At 37.0% G+C, this 19,993-nt stretch overlaps 1 protein-coding gene across 5 annotated transcripts in view; it reads right to left on the bottom strand.

Annotated features, from left to right (window-relative positions):
- The window catches only part of HOOK1 (hook microtubule tethering protein 1), a 65,941-nt gene that overhangs the window by 20,194 nt on the left and 25,754 nt on the right, over positions 1–19,993 (bottom strand). For all 5 annotated transcript variants that reach the window (XM_080655818.1, XM_080655817.1, XM_080655820.1 and 2 more), the window contains 7 exons: positions 17,787–17,953; positions 11,953–12,093; positions 10,637–10,838; positions 9,926–10,036; positions 2,897–2,984; positions 2,755–2,815; positions 591–731 (listed from right to left, as the gene is read on the bottom strand). In XM_080655818.1, coding sequence (XP_080511944.1) covers positions 591–731; positions 2,755–2,815; positions 2,897–2,984; positions 9,926–10,036; positions 10,637–10,838; positions 11,953–12,093; positions 17,787–17,953 — 911 coding nt within the window. The remainder of the gene's footprint in view (positions 1–590; positions 732–2,754; positions 2,816–2,896; positions 2,985–9,925; positions 10,037–10,636; positions 10,839–11,952; positions 12,094–17,786; positions 17,954–19,993) is intronic.

Below are 19,993 nucleotides of genomic sequence, written 5' to 3'. Positions count from 1 at the left end.
CGGGGCTGACGGCCAACCTCCTGCATCCCATCTCCCTGATTGGCCCCCATCAGGGCAGGCCGGCCAGACCCCACCCACGCACAAAAACGTGCACCAGGCCTCTAGTTATTTTAGTAATATATTTGAACACCTCTCATTGGTATTAAATAAGTAAACCATTTGCTGTAATCCTCATAACCTGCAAATAGGTATCACCTCCAATTTATAGCTGAGGACACCAAGTGTGTATTTAAGTAAGTTGCTCAGAACCAAATAATAACTTTAAGAAGAAGTGGGATTCAAATTTGACTCCACAATCTATGTCCCACCTCTGCACCAGACTGTAGTAGAAAGCCAGGTTGTCATCTATTCATTTGTTAAATTTTCTCTAAATTGTGAAGACATGTAAACAAAATTCAAGGATAAACAACCTGGTTAACAGAGTCTGTTAAAAGTAAATGGTATTACGAGACTAAAAACAACAAAAATTAATCTTCTTCTAAAAATCCTAATTATGTTAACGACAATGATATTTTCCACTTCTGTGAACCACGATTTTGTGGTTGGTAATTAAATCACTGTGACTTGTTCACTGTGAAGGAGCGTGTCACCTTTGCTCGGTTTCCAGTTCGTTCATCTTGCGGTGCTTATGCTCTAGCTGCTCCTGGAGTTCTTCGATGCGCTGGTTCTCAGTACCTTCCTGCTGCAGGCGAAGCATCTTGTTTTCATGTTGCAGTCGAATAAACACCTCCCTGATGTTGACAAGTAAAATTTGTTTTTAAATTGTTTTAAGTGTAAGAAGTTTTACGTTATTAACTTTCTAAAAAGGGAAACACCTGGCAACTCAATAGCTGTCATTTTAAAATGTTACCAAAGCTTCTCAAAGTTTTTAAATAAAAAGCTATGTACATTATAAGACTATGTCTCAAAAACAATTAGTAAATATTTTAAGGTAAAGATGTAAGATTATGCTACATATTGTTAAATGGCTATGCAAATTCCTGAGATAATATGAATTATTTTAATTTTATAATTTAGAAACTATTTACCAAAGCTAACATAGAACATATCCTTAAAAAACATGTACAGGGAAAGCAATAGAGTTAAGAAACCACAGTTGGCATACAATTTTTAAATACACTTTTGTGATAATTGCAGTCATATGACTCTCTCTAGATATTTTTGTTTTTAGAGAAAAAATTATTAAAGACTTAGAAGTTTTTAAAATACAAATGAAAGAAACAATCCTATATAATAAAAGGCTAATATGTAAATTGTCCCCTCGGGAGTTCGACCACTCGCTATGACATGTGCTGACCACCAGGGGGCAGTGTGGAAGGAAGGAAGGCCCTGGCCGGCAGCTGGGGGGGAGGCAGGCCCCAGCCAGCAGCTGGAAGCCTGGGGAAGGAAGTATCTGATCGGCCCTGATTGCTGACCGGGCCTAGGGACGCTACCCATGTATGAATTTCGTACACAGGGCCTCTAGTATTAAATAAAAAAGTAACTATCAACAATAAAAATATATTTAAAAATGAAAATAAATAATGCAGGCCTACCTGCTACCCTCCTAAGTCCCATTCCCTCAAAGTAACCACTATCAATCTCAATTTTTATTCTTCTGAATGCTAGCACTATATTAAACTTTAAAAAATAGGTTCATATGGGCATTTAAAAAATATTAATATCACTATATATTAGTAACTCAAAAGTACAAATGGTTTCCGGTCCAGCATGACCAAAAACTGAAATAAAAATAAACAACTTTGTAAACATTATGCTTAGTAAAAGAAGCCAGTCACAAAAGGCCACATATTGTATGATTCCATGTATATAAAATATCCATTACAGGCAAATCAACAGAGACAAAAGTAGATAACTGGTTGACTGGGGATGGACATAGAGGAGAGGCAGGAGTGGAGAATAACTGCTATTTATGTAAAGGTATCTTTTGGAGAAATAAAAATGTTCTGAAATTTGATAGCATTAATTGTTGCACAGTTCATGACTAGACTAAAACCCACCAAATTCTATACCTTTAAATAGGTGAATCTCAATAAAGCCATTTAAATAAAGTATAGAGTTTGCAGTACTGAATAAATACAGCTGTCACGAAAGAAAGGAAAAGAAAAGCATAAAAATACCAGATTAGTCAAATGTCTAAGTAAACATAGCAGTAAAACCTAAGATAAAAGATGGGTCAAGAGGAACCTCTAAATTTGTATTTTAACTTCTGCTTACTCCTCCTTCTATTATTGACAGCTCCTATCCTTTTCTTTTTACCATCTGGATTTGAATGCCATGTATTAAGATTTTCCATAGAGGTTCAGAATAAGGGAAAAAAGTTCAACACAATAAAGGGTCATATTATAAAAACTAGAATATGTCAGTCAGTTAGGTTGTGAAATTTTACTTATGATAAATTTGAAACTGGTATAGTAGCAATAACAAGCTAACTTAGAAAGCTTAAGCAGCGCTGGCTGGTGTTGCTCAATGGATGGAGTGTTGGCCTGAGCACCAAAGGGCTGAAGGTTCAATTCTCAGTCAAGGGCATGTACCTGCATTGCAAGTTCAATCTGCATCCGGTTGGGATGCGAGCAGGAGGCAACCAATAGATATGTGTCTCTCTCTCCCTTCCTTCTGTCTTCCCTCCCTCCCTTCCACTTTCTCTAAAAACCAATGGAAAAAAGATCTTTGGAGGAGGACTAACAACAACAAAAAAAGACATCATATTTCTAGTATTAAGTATAGTTTATCAATTAATAAAAACAACTTTACCTATATTCCACTGGCATAATCTCAGCAGCAAGATTCTCATAACTTTTTGCAGCAGATGCATCTAAATAACAACAACAAAACAGATGAATATTTCAGTATCTCTACCATTAAAAAAAAAGTTTCTGAATTCAACAAAATTTACCTGTTTGATTTAGGTGATCCTGTTGTACTTGTGAACATCGAAGCTCTTCATTTGTTTCTTTCAGTGTATCACGCTGTTCTATTAGTCTCTAAAAAAGAATTGTTCATATAAGCAAAATTTTTAATTATGCCCACAGGTGGTATACTGTATGCTTACAATAATTTATTTTAAGTTAATTTGATAATTGTTGCTTAATTTAAAATGGCAATGTTTTAGTTTTAGTGCTAAGGAGTAATTTTCTCTTGTATAAATCATATAACTATATAGTTTTTGTATAACACAAAGCTTGTGATCCCCCTATTACATAGTTTGTCTCTGAACCAAATGAATGTAATTATGCAACATAGTACAAATATACAACTGCAGAGTATTAAAAAAAAAAAAGCATGAAGTTTGGAGGGAAATAGATTGTGGTTTGAATTCCAGTTTCACTCCTTCCTAGCTATATTATCTAGGGCTAGAGATGTGGCTCTCTGGCTTTAGTATCCTCGTTATCAAAACAGGAATACTGACATATACAAACCCTTGCAAAGGTGTTTTGAGCAACAAATAATAATGTTTGTCAAGTACACAGAATACAGTTTTATGTGTAAAAGATGCTGGAGAATTGTTATTTCTTTTTATCACTGGTGTGAAACTCTACTGAAAAAGTGATAAGTAGCATCCTGGAAGTATGAATTTGTGGCTTAATATCTTAAAATCACTGCAATTACTAACCACACTACTAAGTAACCACATTAATACAATAAAAGACAAAAATCATGTATCTCAATGAACCAGAAAAAGCATATGACAAATTCTAACACCCTTTCATGATAAGAATATGCAACAAACTAGGAATAAAGAAAAACTTCCTCAACTTCATAAATGGTTATCTACAAAACAAAACAACAGCAATAAAAAACACATGGTTAAAATGTGCATAATGGTGAAAGAATGAATGCTTTCTCCCTAATATTAGAACCAAAAGAATGATGGCCACTTTTTACACTTCTATTCAACACAGTACTCGAGGTTCTGGCCAGGACAATTTGACAAGAAAAAGAAAAAGGCATTCAAAGTGCAAAGCAAGAAATAAAACTATTCCTCTTTGCAGATGTCCTGATCTTTTATCTAGAAAATCCTAGAGAACCCACTAAAAACTATTAGAAATATGAAATGAATTCCACAAGATTGCAAAATGCAATACCAATGTACAATAATAAGTTGTATTTCTATACATTAGCAATAGAAAATCAAAAAAATAAAATAATCTATATATATAAAAGCCCAGTGACCATTAAGGCAGAACTACTGAAACGACCAGAATGACCGGTCCTTATGATGCACACTGACGACCAGGGGGCAGACACTCAACACAGGAGCTGCCCCCTGGTGGTCAGTCCGCTCCCCCGGCAGGAGTGCCACTCAGCCAGAAGCCAGGCTCATGGCTGGCAAGCGCAGCGGCGGTGGCGGGTGCCTCTCCTGTCTCCGCAGCAGTGCTAAGGAGCAGTGAGCCAAGTGGTAAGGAGCGAGCAGACAGGTGGTTAGAAATGAGGGATCCCGGATTGTAAGAGAGACATCCCCCGAGGGGTCCCGGATTGTGAGAGGGCGCAGGCTGGGCTCAGGGGCATCCCTCCTCCCCGCCCCCCCCCCCCTGCCGTGCACAAATTTCATGCATTGGGCATCTAGTTTCATTTATAATAGCAACAAAAATAACAAAACACTCAGAAACAAAAATTTTTAAAGTCTAAATCTTATATAATAAAAACTATAAAACGTTGAGAGAAGCTAAAAACCAAAATAAATAAAATGTGATCCAACATTTAAGGACGAGAAACTTAATACCATTAAGGTGGCAAAGTTTCCAAATTCATCTACAGATTCAGACAATCCCATCTTTAAAAAGAACTTGGAGAGCTCATACTTGCCAATTTTAAAACTTAGTGGTACTAGCATCAAGCTAGACATACAATCAGTGACAAATAAAGTCCAGAAATAAACTCTTACATTTATGGTCAAAATTATTTTTACTTTTAATAATCAATTAATAGATATTAATTTTGCCCCTCAAAATTGAGTAAATAGTACATTCCCTCTTCTCCTACTCCTACGCTGCCTAGTTTCTCTCATCATTAGCATCTTGCATTAGTATAGTTACTAATAAGAATGGATGAACCAATATTGATACACTATTACTACTAACTAATGGTTACAGTTTACACATTAGGGTTCACTCTGCTTTACTTTTATGAGTTTTGACAAATGTATAATATATCCATCATTACAGTCTCATGGCCAATTGATTTTTAACATGGGTTCCAAAACAATTCAATGGAGAAAAGAACAGTCTTGTCAACAAATTGTACTAGGACACTTACACCATATACAAAAATTAACTCACAATTGATCAGACTAAATATAAAACCAAGAAATATAAAACACCGGAGAAACCAAGATGGCGGCATAGGTAAGCACCTAAACTGCTGCCCCGCACAACAATTTCAAAACTACAACTAGAGGACAGAACGGACACCATCCAGAACCACAGGAAAGCTGGCTGAGTGGAAATTCTACAACTAGAAGGAAAGAGGAAAGCTCACAGAGGAGCGGCAAAGAGCTGAGGTGCGGAGACACGTGCGCGCAGAGAGGAAGGGCAGTGGAGTGCCTGGCTGGCTTTCTCTGGTGGGAGGGGGAAGGAAGACCCCGACTGCACTGAACCTCAGTTCCGGGCGAAACCCTGTGGACCCAGGCTCATACAGGGGGAGTTTGGACTGTCAGGTAGAGAGAAAGGCACTTGGAGACTCGGAGACTCAGGGGAGCCGCGAGTGCACACAAAGACTGACTGTGGAGGTTACCACAGGCTATCCCTAGCGGAAGAAAGTCGGAGGCTCCTGACTGCACTGAACCCCAGTTACGACAGCACTGAACGGCAGTTCCGGGCGAGACCCTGGGGACCCACGCTCTTACGGGGGAAATCTGGACTGTAAGGCGGAAATTCGAGAACCGCGGAAGGCAGAGGTCTAGAGACTCGTGTGCAAGGGCAGGGCTGACGGGAAGCCAAGACTGTCTGCTCCGCCCTGAGACTCCACCCCTTCCAAGGTGAGCACACAGGCTTTTGCAATTTGGCAAGGCTAATCCTATAAGGCTGTCTCCAGCATCAAAAATCTCCCAGTGTAGACACAGCTGATCCTCAGAGCCAACTGGCCTGCAGGTCAATTCCTCCCAGTGATACCAACAACAATCAAGACTTAACTACAAGGCTGTGCACACAGTCCACAAAGGGGTGCACCAAGAGTGTCCACCTCAGGTTAACTGGGGAGGCCGACCCACTGGGCCATAAAGGAAACCTAGCACACAAGGTACCTTACCAACTCAGGGAAGCAGTGAAAAATGGGGAGACGAAGAAACAGATCACAAACGAAAGAAATGGAGGAAAACAAACGACTGGATATAGAATTCAAAACCACTGTTATAAGGCTTTTCAAGAATATCCTAGAAAAGGCCGATAAATATAACGAGACCCTCGAAGATATGAAAAAGGACCAACTAGAAATTAAACATACACTGACTGAAATAAAAAATACTATACAGAGACCCAACTGCAGACTAGAGGAACCCAAGAATCAAGTCAAAGATTTGAAAAACAAAGAAACAAAAACCACTCAACCGGAAAAGCAAAAAAAAAAGAAAAAAGAATCCAAAAAGTTGAAGATAGTGTAAGAAGCCTCTGGGACAACTTCAAGCGTACCAACATCAGAATTATGGGGTGCCAGAAGAAGAGAGAGAGCAAGATACTGAAAACCTATTGGAAGAAATAATGACCAAAAACTTCCCCGACCTGGTGAAAGAAATAGACTTACAAGTCCAGGAAGTGCACAGAACCCCAAACAAAAGGAATCCAAAGAGGACCACACCAACACACATCATAATTAAAATGCCAAGAGCAAAAGACAAAGAGAGAATATTAAAAGCAGCAAGAGAAAAACAGTTAATTGTAGAGAGCCATCTGGGAAGGCACATGGATACTTTTTTAATTCTTATCAGCTGAGCCCAAGGGCACTGGCAGAATCCTGTTATCAGTACCCATGTACTTGGAATGAGGAACAAAAAGGACCTTGACCCACCCAAAATAAGGAGCTTACTCAGATCCTGATGAATAGGATTTGGGCACACACGAAACTCCTTTTGATCATAAAATCCCTTTTGGAAACCAATAAATATGCTGTGTTGTCTGAGGTGAGTGTGACTGTCTCTCTGGAGGACAGGAAGACACCCGGCACCCAGCTTGAATCTATTTCTGACTCTTGTCTCTCTCTTTCTCTAATTTCTTAATCCCCAGCTCCTCCCCTCAGGAACCTGTCTTTCTCCCTTTCCGCCCAGGAATCGGAAAAGGAAGAAACACTGCACCACAGTTAATTACCTACAAGGGAGCACCCATACGACTGTCAGCTGATTTCTCAACAGAAACTATGCAGGCCAGACGGGAGTGGCAAGAAATATTCAAAGTGATGAATAGCAAGAACCTACAACCAAGACTACTCTACCCAGCAAAGCTATTATTCAGAATTGAAGGGCAGATAAAGAGCTTCACGGATAAGAAAAAGCTAAAGGAGTTCACCACCACCAAACCAGTATTAAATGAAATGCTGAAAGGTATTCTTTAAGAAGAGGAAGAAGAAAAAAGTAAAGAGAAAAATTATGAACAACAAATACATATCTATCAACAAGTGAACCTAAAAATCAAGTGAATTAAAAATCTGAGGAACAGAATAAACTGGTGAATATTATAGAATCAGGGGCATAGAAAGGGAGTGGACTGACAATTCTCAGGGGGAAAGAGGTAGGGGGTGCAGGAAGAGACTGGACAAAAATCATACACCTATGGATGAGGACAGTGTGGGGGGAGGTAAGGGCAAAGGGTGGGGTGGGAACTGGGTGGAGGGGAGCTATGGGGGGAAAAAGGAGAAACAATTGTAATAATCTGAACAATAAAGATTTATTAAATCAAAAAAAACCCCACAAACAAACAAAAAGAAATATGAAACACCTAAAAGAAAACACAGGAGTAAATCTTTATATCCTCAAATTATTCAATGCTTTCACAGAAACACTACCCACAAAAGCACATATAACAATAGGAAAAAAAAAAAAAGATAATTTTGACCTCATCAAATAAAAATTATTCGGTAAACAGTAACATCAAGAAAGTGAGAAGATAATGCACAGGAGAAAAATATTTGTAATCATATATCTGACAAGGATATGTATCTAGACTATATAAAGAAGTTTAAAAATCAATAATCAAAAAGCAAATAATCTAAATCAAACATAAGCAAAAAATTTGAGGAGACATTTCTCCAAGGGAGATATTCAAATGGCCAATAAGCACATGAAAAGATGCACAACATCATTGTCATTAGGAACCTACAGATCAAAACCACAATGACATACCACTTCATACCTAGGAGGATAATTAAAGCTAAAAATATAAGTATTGGTAAGGATGTGTACAAACTGGAACCATCAAAAATTGCTGGTAAGAGTAAAAAATGGTTCATCCACTTTAGAAAACAGTCTAGTTCTTTAAACAGTTAAACTCAGTTATCATATGACCAAGCAATACCATTCCATACTCAAAAAATGAAAACATATGTCCAAATATAAAACTTGCATATAAATGTTCATGGCCACATTATCTGTTTAATAATGAAAAAGTAGAAATAGCCCAAAAGTCCATAACCTGATGAACAGATAAATTAAGTGTTGTATATCCATACAATGGAGTATTACTTAGCAGTAAAAATGAAGCACTGATATATGCTATGACATGGATGAACCTTGAAAGCATTATGCTAACTATGAAACCAAGTCACAAGACCACCAAGTGTATGATTACATTTTCTGGATAGACTAGGCCAGTGGTCGGCGAGCCACATGCGGCTTGTGAGCCACAGTTTGCCGCTCTGTTGACTAATGAGTTTGCCGATCACTGTCATATACTACCCTTTACCTCTTTGCACATGATATGCCACAATTGCCTAATCCTCACAGCTTCCAACTACATGGTAACATTTAGTCTAGTCCAGTGGTCAGCAAACTCATTAGTCAACAGAGTGGCAAACCGCGGCTCGCAAGCCGTGGTTTGCCAACCACTGAACTAGGCAAATCTATAGAGACAGATTATTGGTTGCAACAGCTCGGGGGAGGGGAACCAGAATGCAGAATAACCACTAAGAAGCATAGGGTTTTTTCTGGAGTGCTGTCAGTGTTCTAAAAGTGATTGTGGTGATGGTTGCACAACTCTGTGAAAATACTAAACCCCACTGAATTGTATACTGTAAGTTGACAAAATTTATGGTATGTAAATTTTCCTATATAATAAAAGGCTAATATGCAAATCGACCGAACAGTGGAACAACTGGTCTCTACGATGCAGGCACTGATCACCAGGGGGCAGACACTCAACACAGGAGCTGCCCCCTGGTGGTCAGTGCGCTCCCAACAGGGGGAGCACCACTCAGCCAGAAGCCAGGCTCACGGCTGGCAAGTGCAGCAATGGTGGCGGGAGCCTCTCCTGTCTCTGCAGCAGCACTAAGGATGTCCGACTGCTGGCTTAGATGGGGAGCGGGCCTAAGCCGTCAGTCAGACATCCCCCTAGGGCTCCCAGACTGCGAGACGGCGCAGGATGGGCTGAGGGACCCCTCCCTCACTGAGTGCACAAATTTCATGCACTGGGCCTCTAATATCTTAATAAAGCTGCTAAAAACTGCATCTATAGTCCTCACTTTCAAGGAGTTGATAGTCCTGAGTTGAATAACATTAAATCAAGATGTATGACCTCGGCTCTGTCACTTGATCTTCCCTTGTGAAGAAAACTATCAAAACTGCATGAAGAATTTTTACAAGACTTTCTTTTACACCAACAACTTCAATTTGAAGAAAGACAGAAGAACTGGTTGATATCACTTCTATTCTTAGAACAGCAAGGATCACATTAAAATCTAAAAGCAAACAGACATATTACTTATCAATTATAGTGATGTTTACCTCTTTTTCCTTAAGTAAAGCTTCATGTTTTTCTTCAAGCCGCTTCATTTCAAATGCTAGTGTGTCCGCCCTTTTGGATTCAGAGGAAAGTTTACTGTGTAGATCCTGAACCTTTTGTCAGAAACAAAAGTAAAACACAAGAATATAGAATAATGATCGTTTGATTTCAGAGCTCAATAAATGAAAAACTGTAAATAAAATTATAGTAAGATTACAGTCTAAGTCTAAACATTTGTGGAAATAACATGTAGATAGAAGAATTAACAAATTTTAAAACACCCAAATAACAATTTAGACAAAAAACACTATCAGCCTTCTACTGTTTTTATAGATTGGATGATAAATAACAAAACAGAATATTTTAGGTCAGTGGTCGGCAAACTCATTAGTCAACAGAGCGGCAAACGGTTTTGCCGACCACTGTTTTAGGTTATAGTTCCATTATCTAGGCTTTTATCACTGGTTACCAGAAATCTTTAAAAAAAATAATAAACTATCTAAAAATATATACACTCAGATCCAATAAAAACATAAAAGACCTAGATAATTCAAACTCAATAATCAACCCTTGAACTGAAATTATACATAGAAGAAATTTATCATAAGTTCACAGTTTACTATAGGCAATATTTCTTCACTTCTGTGCAAATGGAATAACAAAGTTGAGGTCTTTAGATTTTAATGATTAAAAAAATTAAGGTATTTTTTTACCTGTCTCTTGTATGTTTCTAATTGTGTACGTGCTGCATTTGCCTTCTTTAATTCTTCTTCTAAGCTGACTGTATTGTGCATATACATCATGTTTGTTTCCTGCAACGTTTTCACTTGCTTCCGAAGGTCATTCAGATCTTGTAGCTTCTGACGATATATCTCAACTGTGGACTCCAGCTTATTTGCTTTATCAGAGGTAGCCCTATAATGATAAAGACTAAACATTACTGTGTGAAAACTAGCAAATGCACATCATTTTCTTCAGGCTGAAAAATGAGTCTTTCAAATAAACTCTCGATTGGCGAAAAAAGAAAAGAAAGAAAGAAAGACAGAATAATAAACTTTGTGAGAACTTTGGAAACAGACTCAGGCATAACACTGTCTATAATTCAGCCTTTTTGTTACAAAGGCTTTTTAAAAAAGGCTTCAAATTTGACACACTAAATAATAAAATTGTTTCAAGGACTAGCATTTTGTATAAAAAGAATGGTTTTGTAAAAATAATCGAATAATTCTGAGCTACTCTATAGATTATGGACCAATTGTGCTTTGTGCATAAATAACATTTAGTGTAGTTTTATTTCAAGTAAGTGACATGCTTTGGAGGTTAATTCAACTTATACTTTGTCTCTTAAAGCACTTCCCTTTAGAGTTGTGCTTACCTGACCAATTGAGCCAGAGCAAAAATAAACAAGCAAACCAAATCACTTCACTCTCAGGTGCAGGTTCAAATAAATGGTTATAAGGATTTTGTTTCAAATGGACATTAAAAACTGTGCATCAAAATGGCTTATTAAGAAAATGTAACAGAAACTATAAATAGCACGTGGATAGTCTATTTATTTGAACAACATTTTATAAGCCAAAGCTAAATATAAATTTTATATTGTCACATACAATTAAGAGAACCCTGGGGTGATCCTTAAGTAAATGTTAGCACTCTTATCTGTATTTATGTATTTATTTTAGCAAATACCAAAATATGGATTGTGACAGTGTGCATTTCCTTACATAAAAATTCAACAGGATAAACTAATGAGTAGATAGAGGTAAAGATAAAAGTAACTTACAAACTTTTAAGAAAAAAGTTATTTTATTTAGGCTTATCGGTTCTAATATAAAATTGTCCTAAGAAGAATTGAAAATTATCTTTAAGTTGCAATTATCATCAACAAGCCTTAAAGACTAGGAGCTTAGATAAAAATTGATCAATACACGATACATAGGGGTAACTCTAAGAATCACTGATTAAAATATGGAATACTGAAATGAAAGTAATAACTTAGAAGTGACAATCCTACTTAGACATGCCATACCTAAGAACATCAATTTCATCTTTCAGGGATCTTGTTTCCTCAGCAAGACTAGTCAATTCATCATTCCTATGCTGAAATTCAATTAGTTGCTTTTCAAGTTCTTCACAGTGAACACGGTAATCATCTTTTGCAGCTTCAAGCCTTGCATAAAGGAAACAAATTAGATATTAATAATTCAATTTCCATCATTTACTTTCTCACTGAGACTTGAGGTTAACAAGACTTACTTCTACATTATTTTAAATCCCACATTCAAAGAAGAAAGACTAAAGAAATAAGATACTTTGGAGTTCTTGCTTTTCAAATAGACTTGAGAAGTAAATAATGTTCTGAATTTTCATTTTCACTTCTGAAACATTTGTGTTTGGTTATCTCTAGTCCAAAGAGGAATTTAATTTCAAAAGATGAAGAGACTGTATAGATATATATTAAAATTATTCAAAAATATACATAGCATATAAAGTAGCAAAATATTAACTCTTTGTAGACTGGGATAAATTAACAATTAATAATTCAAGCCCTACTGCAACAACAAAAACTAAAGTGACAATACAGTGAATAAAATCAAATATTAAAAAATTAGTTGACCTATCCCAAAAAATGCAGGAAAGGAAGAAAAAAACACACACAACAGAATAGATATGAAAAATAAAAATGGCATATTGACAGACAGACCTAAATATAACCATATCAAAAATTACATTAAAGCAAAGGGACTAAATGCATCAATCCTAATTACAAGAGACATATTAAACATAAAGACACAATTAAATGTAAAAAGATAAAAAAATACCATGCAAACAGTAAGAAAAAGCTGGGGTGATTATGTTACTATTAAACTAAATTTTAAGACAAAAGGCATTACGAAAGATAAAGCAATATTTCATAATTATAAAAGGCTTAATTCATCAGAAAGACATATAAAAGTATGTATACCTAAAAACAGAGTTATAACATACATGAAGCAAAACTGACAAAATCAAAATCAGAAATCCACAAATCCATAATCATTGTTGAAAATTTTAAACACCAGTCTCCCAATAAATGATAGAACTCAACAAAAATATCAGTAAAAATGTAGAAGAGATCTGGATAACACTATTAACCAGCTTGATTTAACTGACATTTATAAAACATCAGTCAAAAACTACAGAATACACATTATTTGCAAGTACACATGGAATACTGACGACACTAAAACATGATGAGCAATAAAAAAGGATCAGAAATATAAGAAGATTGAAATCTCATGGAATATGTTCTCTAATGACAAAAAAAATAAATCAGAAATCAGTCACAATAAGTAACCTAGGCCCAGCCAGCACGGCTCAGTGGTTGAGCGTTGACCTATGAACTAGGAGATCACGGTTCGATTCCTGGTCAGGGCATATGCCCGAATTGTGGGCTCGATCCCCAGTGTGGAGCATGCAGGAGGCAGCCTACTAATGATTCTCTCTCATCATTGATGTTTCTATCTCTCTCTCCCTCTCCCTTTGTCTCTGAAATCAATAAAAATATATATATTTTTTAATTAGAAATCTAAAAAAGCCTTAAATATTGGGAAAGTACACAACACATTTTTAAATAACCCATGAGTCAAGGAAGAAATGACAAAGGAAATTAGAAAATATTTCAAACTTAGTAACAACAGAAATACAGCCCAACAAGTTTTGGGAACACAGCTAAAACAGTGCTTAAAGGAAAATTTACAGTTTTAAAGACTTATATTAGAAATGAAGAAAAATTTAAAATTAATCATCTACAACTCAACCTTAAGAGGCTAGAAAAATAACAAATTGAATTCAAAGTAAAAGGCAAGAAATAAAGAATATATCTAAAACTAATAATGTAAAAAGCAACTTTTCAGAGTAATTTTTTAAGTTCATTTGTAATAGCATCAACAATATAAAATACTTGAAATAAAGTTAATAAGACATATAAGACTTCAATTATGGAAACAACACAGCATTGCTGAGAGAAATTAAAGACTTAAATAAATGAAGATGCCATATTCATAGAAATTGTCAATATAGTTATCAATTATATACAGTCCAAATCACAAAAGGTATTTTTTACAGAAATTGACTAGCTGACAAACCCACCAATGAAAAAGAACTTTAAGTCCAGAAAGTGACCCAAATTTTATGTTTAGATCTTTTTTCACAAAGGTGCCAAAGCAATGAAGCAAAATAAAAATCATTTCAACTGATGATACTGGAACAAGTAGGTACTCAGATGCACAATAAAAATAAAACTTGACCTCACCACCTCACACTATTTTAAAAAATCGATTCAAGATGAACCACAGACCTACACATAAAAGATAAAACCATAAGTTCTAGAAGAAAATACTAGAGACTATCATCACGACATGGAAGCAGACAAAGATTTCTTGGACAGAACACAAAAAGCAACAATCTTAAAATATTGATAAATCAGACTTCATCTAAGTTAAGAACCTTTACAGATACTATTTAAAAATGAAAAGGCAAGCCACAGAATGGGTGAAATATTATATAATATTACATATATCTGACAAAGGATTTATATCCTGTATGTGTATTTTTAAAACTCCTATAACTAAAAATAAGACAACCAAGTTTAAAAATAGCCTGTGTGAAGAGATAATTCACATAGTATGATATATTGCCAATAAGCACATGAAAAAGGGCTTAACCCCTCATTAGTTATCAGGAAAATGCCAATTAAAGCCACAATTAGATATCCCTAAAATATTCCATGAAATAGCTACAATTAAGAGAACTGGTAAGACCATATGCAGCAGAGCAACTAGAGCAACAAGCAGTAAATACAGGCAGTGGAGATGTAAAATGGTATGACCACTTTGGAAGTTTTGCCAGTCTTTTTTAAAACCAAACACTGACCTACTCAGCAATATCACTCTATGCATTTCCCAATGAAAAATGAAAACATATTTACAAAAATTTTTGTATTCCAATGTTCATAACTTTATTTCTATTAGCCCACATCTGAAAAACCAAATGTCCATCTAAAGGAAAATGGATAGCCCAGCCAGTGTGGATCAGCAGTTGAGCATTGACTTATGAACCAGTAGATCAAGGTTCAATTCCTGGTCAGGGCACATGCCCAGGTTTTGGGCTCAATCTTAGGTGGGTGGTGTACTGGGAGCAGCCAATGGATGATTCTCTCTCATCACTGATAATTCTCTCTCTCTCTCTCCCTTCCTCTCTGAAATCAATAAAAAATATAAAAAATAAAGGAAATGAATAAACAAAGTGTGATATAATGTGGAATAATTCCATATCTACACTAATAAAAGGGGAACATGCAAATTGACTGTCCCTCCTTCCCCCCCCCAGCCAACCAGGAGCGAGTATGCAAATTAACCCAACAAAGATGGAGGTTAATTTGCATATGCAGGTGCGGAGTGAAGACTGAAGACTGCGTAGAAGGAAGCCAAGTGCTGCAGAAGGGAGTGAAGCAGTGGAGAAAGGAGCAAGGCAGCGGAGATGGGAGGGAGCGAGGCAGCGGAGATGGCCACATGAAGCCCTATTCTTGCAGGAATAGGGCTGAGGAAGCCCTATTCTTGAAGTAATCTTCCTGCAACGGGCCTCTAGTAATAGAATAATACTCAACAATAAAAAAAAGATGAATTATTGATACATTCAACATGAATCTCACAAACATGCTAATAAACAAAATAAATCAGTCACCAAAGCGTTCATACTGCATGATTCAATTTATATGGAGAGTTCTATATGAGAGAAAAGGAATCCACGGTGAAAAATAATCAGAAGAGTAAATAGCTCTGGGAGGTAAGGACTGACTGGGAAGAACTTGCATAAGGAAACTCTCCGCAGTGACAGAAATGATTTATCCAATGATAAAAGTGTGACTTACACAAATGTCGGCATTTGTTAAAACATGTCAAATTGTACTCAGTATTTACTCATTTCACAATATATAAATGTTATCTTGTAAAAAGAACTGTAAACATACCAAAGTCTATTATTAGCTTGCATTAGCAATTCTTAAATTACTTTCTGTGTATTTTGGGGTTGAGTAAATATACTGAGGAAAATGAAAGGTAGGTTTCTGGCTGTTGGAGTAAGAAATTACCATATCAAAATGGAGATTAGAATGAACCCTGAAGTCACTGGACTAAAATAAAAGAGGTCAATATAAACTGATTTTTCATAACTGTAAACATAAAAAATAAATCCAGATATGTTTATACACAAGTGTGTGAACGTGGGCAAGTATGAACCTGTGCAAGTGCATCTACTTGCTCTGTACACCAGAGTCGCCTAGGAGCAGTGATAGAAAAATCCATCTGGAGCATAGATCTTTGTTTCTAAATGACATTCACTACTAAAAGGAATCAGGCTACTTGGAGAAATGGCAGATTCCAGAGTTGGGAAAGGGAAAGGAGATGAGCCGGGAACACTGGTAGTGCCAGAATGGAAGAAAATGCTCAAAGAAGAAAAGTGACATATTTAAAGGGCACAGGATGTTCAAATCTGAGACAATATGAGCATTAAAATAAATGCCAGAAATAGATGTATAGTACATTGACTAAGAATCCAGACTAAATGCAATGCATGATCCTAAATCAGATTCTGAATCAGGAAAAAAATAGCTATAAAAGACATTGAGATAACTGATGGAATTTGAATATGATCTGTGGATTGGATAGTAATATTACATCATTGTCAATTTTCCTAAACTTGATCACTATACTGTCATTTATAAGAGAACTAGATGCCCGGTGCAGGAAATTTGTGCACTCGGGGAGGGTGGGGGGGGGCCCTTCAGTCTGGCCTGTGCCCTCTCGTGCCCTCTCGCAGTCCAGGAGCCCCACGATTGATTGCCCCACAGAGTGAGGCCACGCCCACTTCCGCTGGCCAAGGAGCCTGGGCCTCCCTCTGCAAGGCGATCGTGGGGCCCCCCAACCAATCACATCACACCCGCCTTGGCGCCAGCAGTCAGTGCTGGGTCGCCGCAGTGCCCTCAACCCAGGAGGGACTGAGCGGTCAGCAGTTCAGCTCACTCACAAGTCCCCACACACTCAAGCCTGCTGAGTGCACAGCCTGGTGTTCGGTCGTTTTGGACGTTACGGACCCTGGCTCTTTATATATTAGGATATCTTATTCTTAGAAAACACATACCAAAGCAGATAAAGGGGAATGTCTCGAACTTATTCTCAAATTGTTCAGAAAAAAAAAATATGTTTATACACTAGTATATAAAAATACAGAGACACTGCTAAATAAATAGAAAGAAAACTGTAAAATATTGAATCTGAGTGAAAGGTATAAAGGGATTCATTATACAATTCTTGCAACTTTTTTTTGTAAGTTTAAATTATGTCCAAACAAAGAATCAAAAAGAGCATATACAGTATAACCAGAGTACCTGCTCAAAGGCCACAGAGTGCAAGGCTCAGTGGCAAGCACACAAGAGACCATCAATGTTTACTAAAAGTAAGATGTACATGAAATTCAAAAGCATCTCTTTAGTATCAGGTTTACATTTTTTTCCAGTTATTATCAAGTTCCCTGTACTAAGTAATGAACACTCCATTCTCACTAGGCTTCAGCAATCACTCCTTTAAACTCCTAGTGAACTTGCCTATGACCTTCATTTGGCACTTATCACACGTTATTTTGAATGGTTCGCTCTTATATATGTATCCCACTTGCCTTACTGGACGATAAGCCCTGTGAGGTCAGGAATCACAATAGCTTAATCAGTGTCCTAAACATGCTTTATAATGTAATTAGATGTTGATATGATTTTTTAGCTATCAGCTTAATAAAACTCTATAGAATGATTTCAACTGAAAATGCTACCTGAAGTTTTCTTCCTGTAATTGCTCTAGTTGTAACTGTGCATGAAAAAACTTTTTTGCAACCATTGTGTTTGGATCATCAAAAGATCCATCCAACTGGTCAAGTTTTTCATTCATCATCGCATTCTCAGAAACCAGTGAATTCTTTTCATCTTGAAGTGCAGTCACCTAAAAAAAGACAAATACAGAAATATAAGTATCAATAGCAAAAAGCTTGTAGTCCAGAGTTCCAGGTTCTAATTCTGGCAAACCCATCAAATTAGTTTGGGCAATATAATTTCTAGGATCCTTCCAATTCTAGAATTCTGGGTCTAGGAGGTTCCAAACAGAAGAAATCAGATTAATTTGATTAACATACAGAAAACAGTGTGTATATACATATGTATACACACACACTCTAGAGGCCTGGTGCATGCAAGTCATGCACTAGGGGGCAGGGGGGCAGTCCTTCAGTCTGGATTGCAAGAGGGCGCAGGCCAGGCCAAGGGACCCCACAGGTGCATGATTGGGGCCGGGAAGGGATGCCGGAGGTTGGCCAGCCAGGGAGGGACTGTGGGAGGGCTCCAGGGCATGTCCAGCCCATCTCACTCAGTCCCTATCAACTGTACCCCAGCAGCAAGCTAACCTACCGGTCTGAGCGTCTGCCCCCTGTGGTCAGTGCACATAATAGTGACTAGTCAACCTGTCGACTGCCTGCTCCCTGGTGGTCAGTGTACATCATAGTGAGTGGTTGAACAGCCTTAGCATATCATTAGCATATTATGCTTTGATTGATTGAATGGATGACTGGATAACTGGACACTTAGCATATTAGGCTTTTATTATATAGGATAAGGAAAATATTTCAAAAATGTTATGCTTGTCTTGGTTCCAAAAAGAACATTTTTCTAAGTCTTTAAACTGTGATATATCAATTAACTTTGAAAAATTAATTTGTTCCCATTTTAGTTATAAATTTATTTGTAGGATGCTGTTACCTAGTAAGCCAAAATACATAGACATATGCACAAAATTATCATTTTAGTTTCACAGCAGAAAATGATCAGTTGCACATCAAGTCTTCAGGGGACAAATACATTATTTAGTTCATGAATCAATAACAACAATCTGAATTAAATTTTATTGAGACTGTTCTTTTATTTAAAACTAGAGGCACGGCGCATGAAATCATGCGTGAGAAGGGACAAATACATTATTTAGTTCATGAATCAATAACAACAATCTGAATTAAATTTTATTGAGACTGTTCTTTTATTTAAAACTAGAGGCACGGCGCATGAAATCATGCATGAGAAGGGTCCCTAGGCCTAGCCTGCGATCAGGGCTATCTTCCACTGGCTCGCCAGTCCCCAGACCCACCCTGCCGCCGCTAACCCCCACGGTTCCCTGTTCACCATCCAGCAATTGGAGCCTGCAGGCCGGAGGGAGGGACTGAGAGGTGGTCAGTGCACCTCATAGCGACTGATCGAGCAGTCGTTCTGGTCCTTACACTGTTGTGGTGGCTGGGCTTTTATTATATAGGATGGGTAACAATACGTAACTTTAAAATCACATCAATATGAGTACCAGATGTTTTCCTACTTTACTTAAATATTTATGTAACAAGCATGATTTGCTCTCTTGTTCTACTTGTTTTCATTTTAAAACATCTTTAAAATTTTACAGCAAGGCTGTGACTATTTATAAAGCCATAAGTTTACATATGATTTTATTGAGATTTAAAACAAACAAACAAACAAACAAAAAAACTGGAGCTGCCCTGGCCAGGTGGCTCAATTGGTTGGAGTATTGTCCCATACACCAAAAAGTTTTGGGTTCGATTCCCAGTCAGATACCTAGTTTGTAGGTTCAATCCCTGCCCAGTCCAGGCACATATGGGAGGCAACCGATTGATGTTTCTCGCTCTCCCCCTTCCTCTCTCTAAAAATCATTAAAAACATACCCTTGAATGAGAATTTAAACACACACACACACACACGTGCGCAAAAATAAACTTGACCTATCATGACTTCTGATATATTGTACAAGTTTAGTATTTTTATTTTCAAAAGGTATAATTAACTTAATCTACTTATGTGAATGAGACTATATATTCACACATTTCCTAATAACAGGAAATTAAATTTCTTAATTTTACCTTAAATACACTATAGGAAAATTATAGACATTGCCTCCAAATGAGAAACACAAAAAAAGTCTGGAAAACTG

This window comes from Plecotus auritus (assembly GCF_963455305.1).
Source record: "Plecotus auritus genome assembly, chromosome: 2".
NCBI lineage: Eukaryota > Metazoa > Chordata > Mammalia > Chiroptera > Vespertilionidae > Plecotus > Plecotus auritus.
The sequence above is the reverse complement of the archived record's forward strand: the minus strand, read 5'-3'. Positions and strand labels throughout refer to the sequence as shown.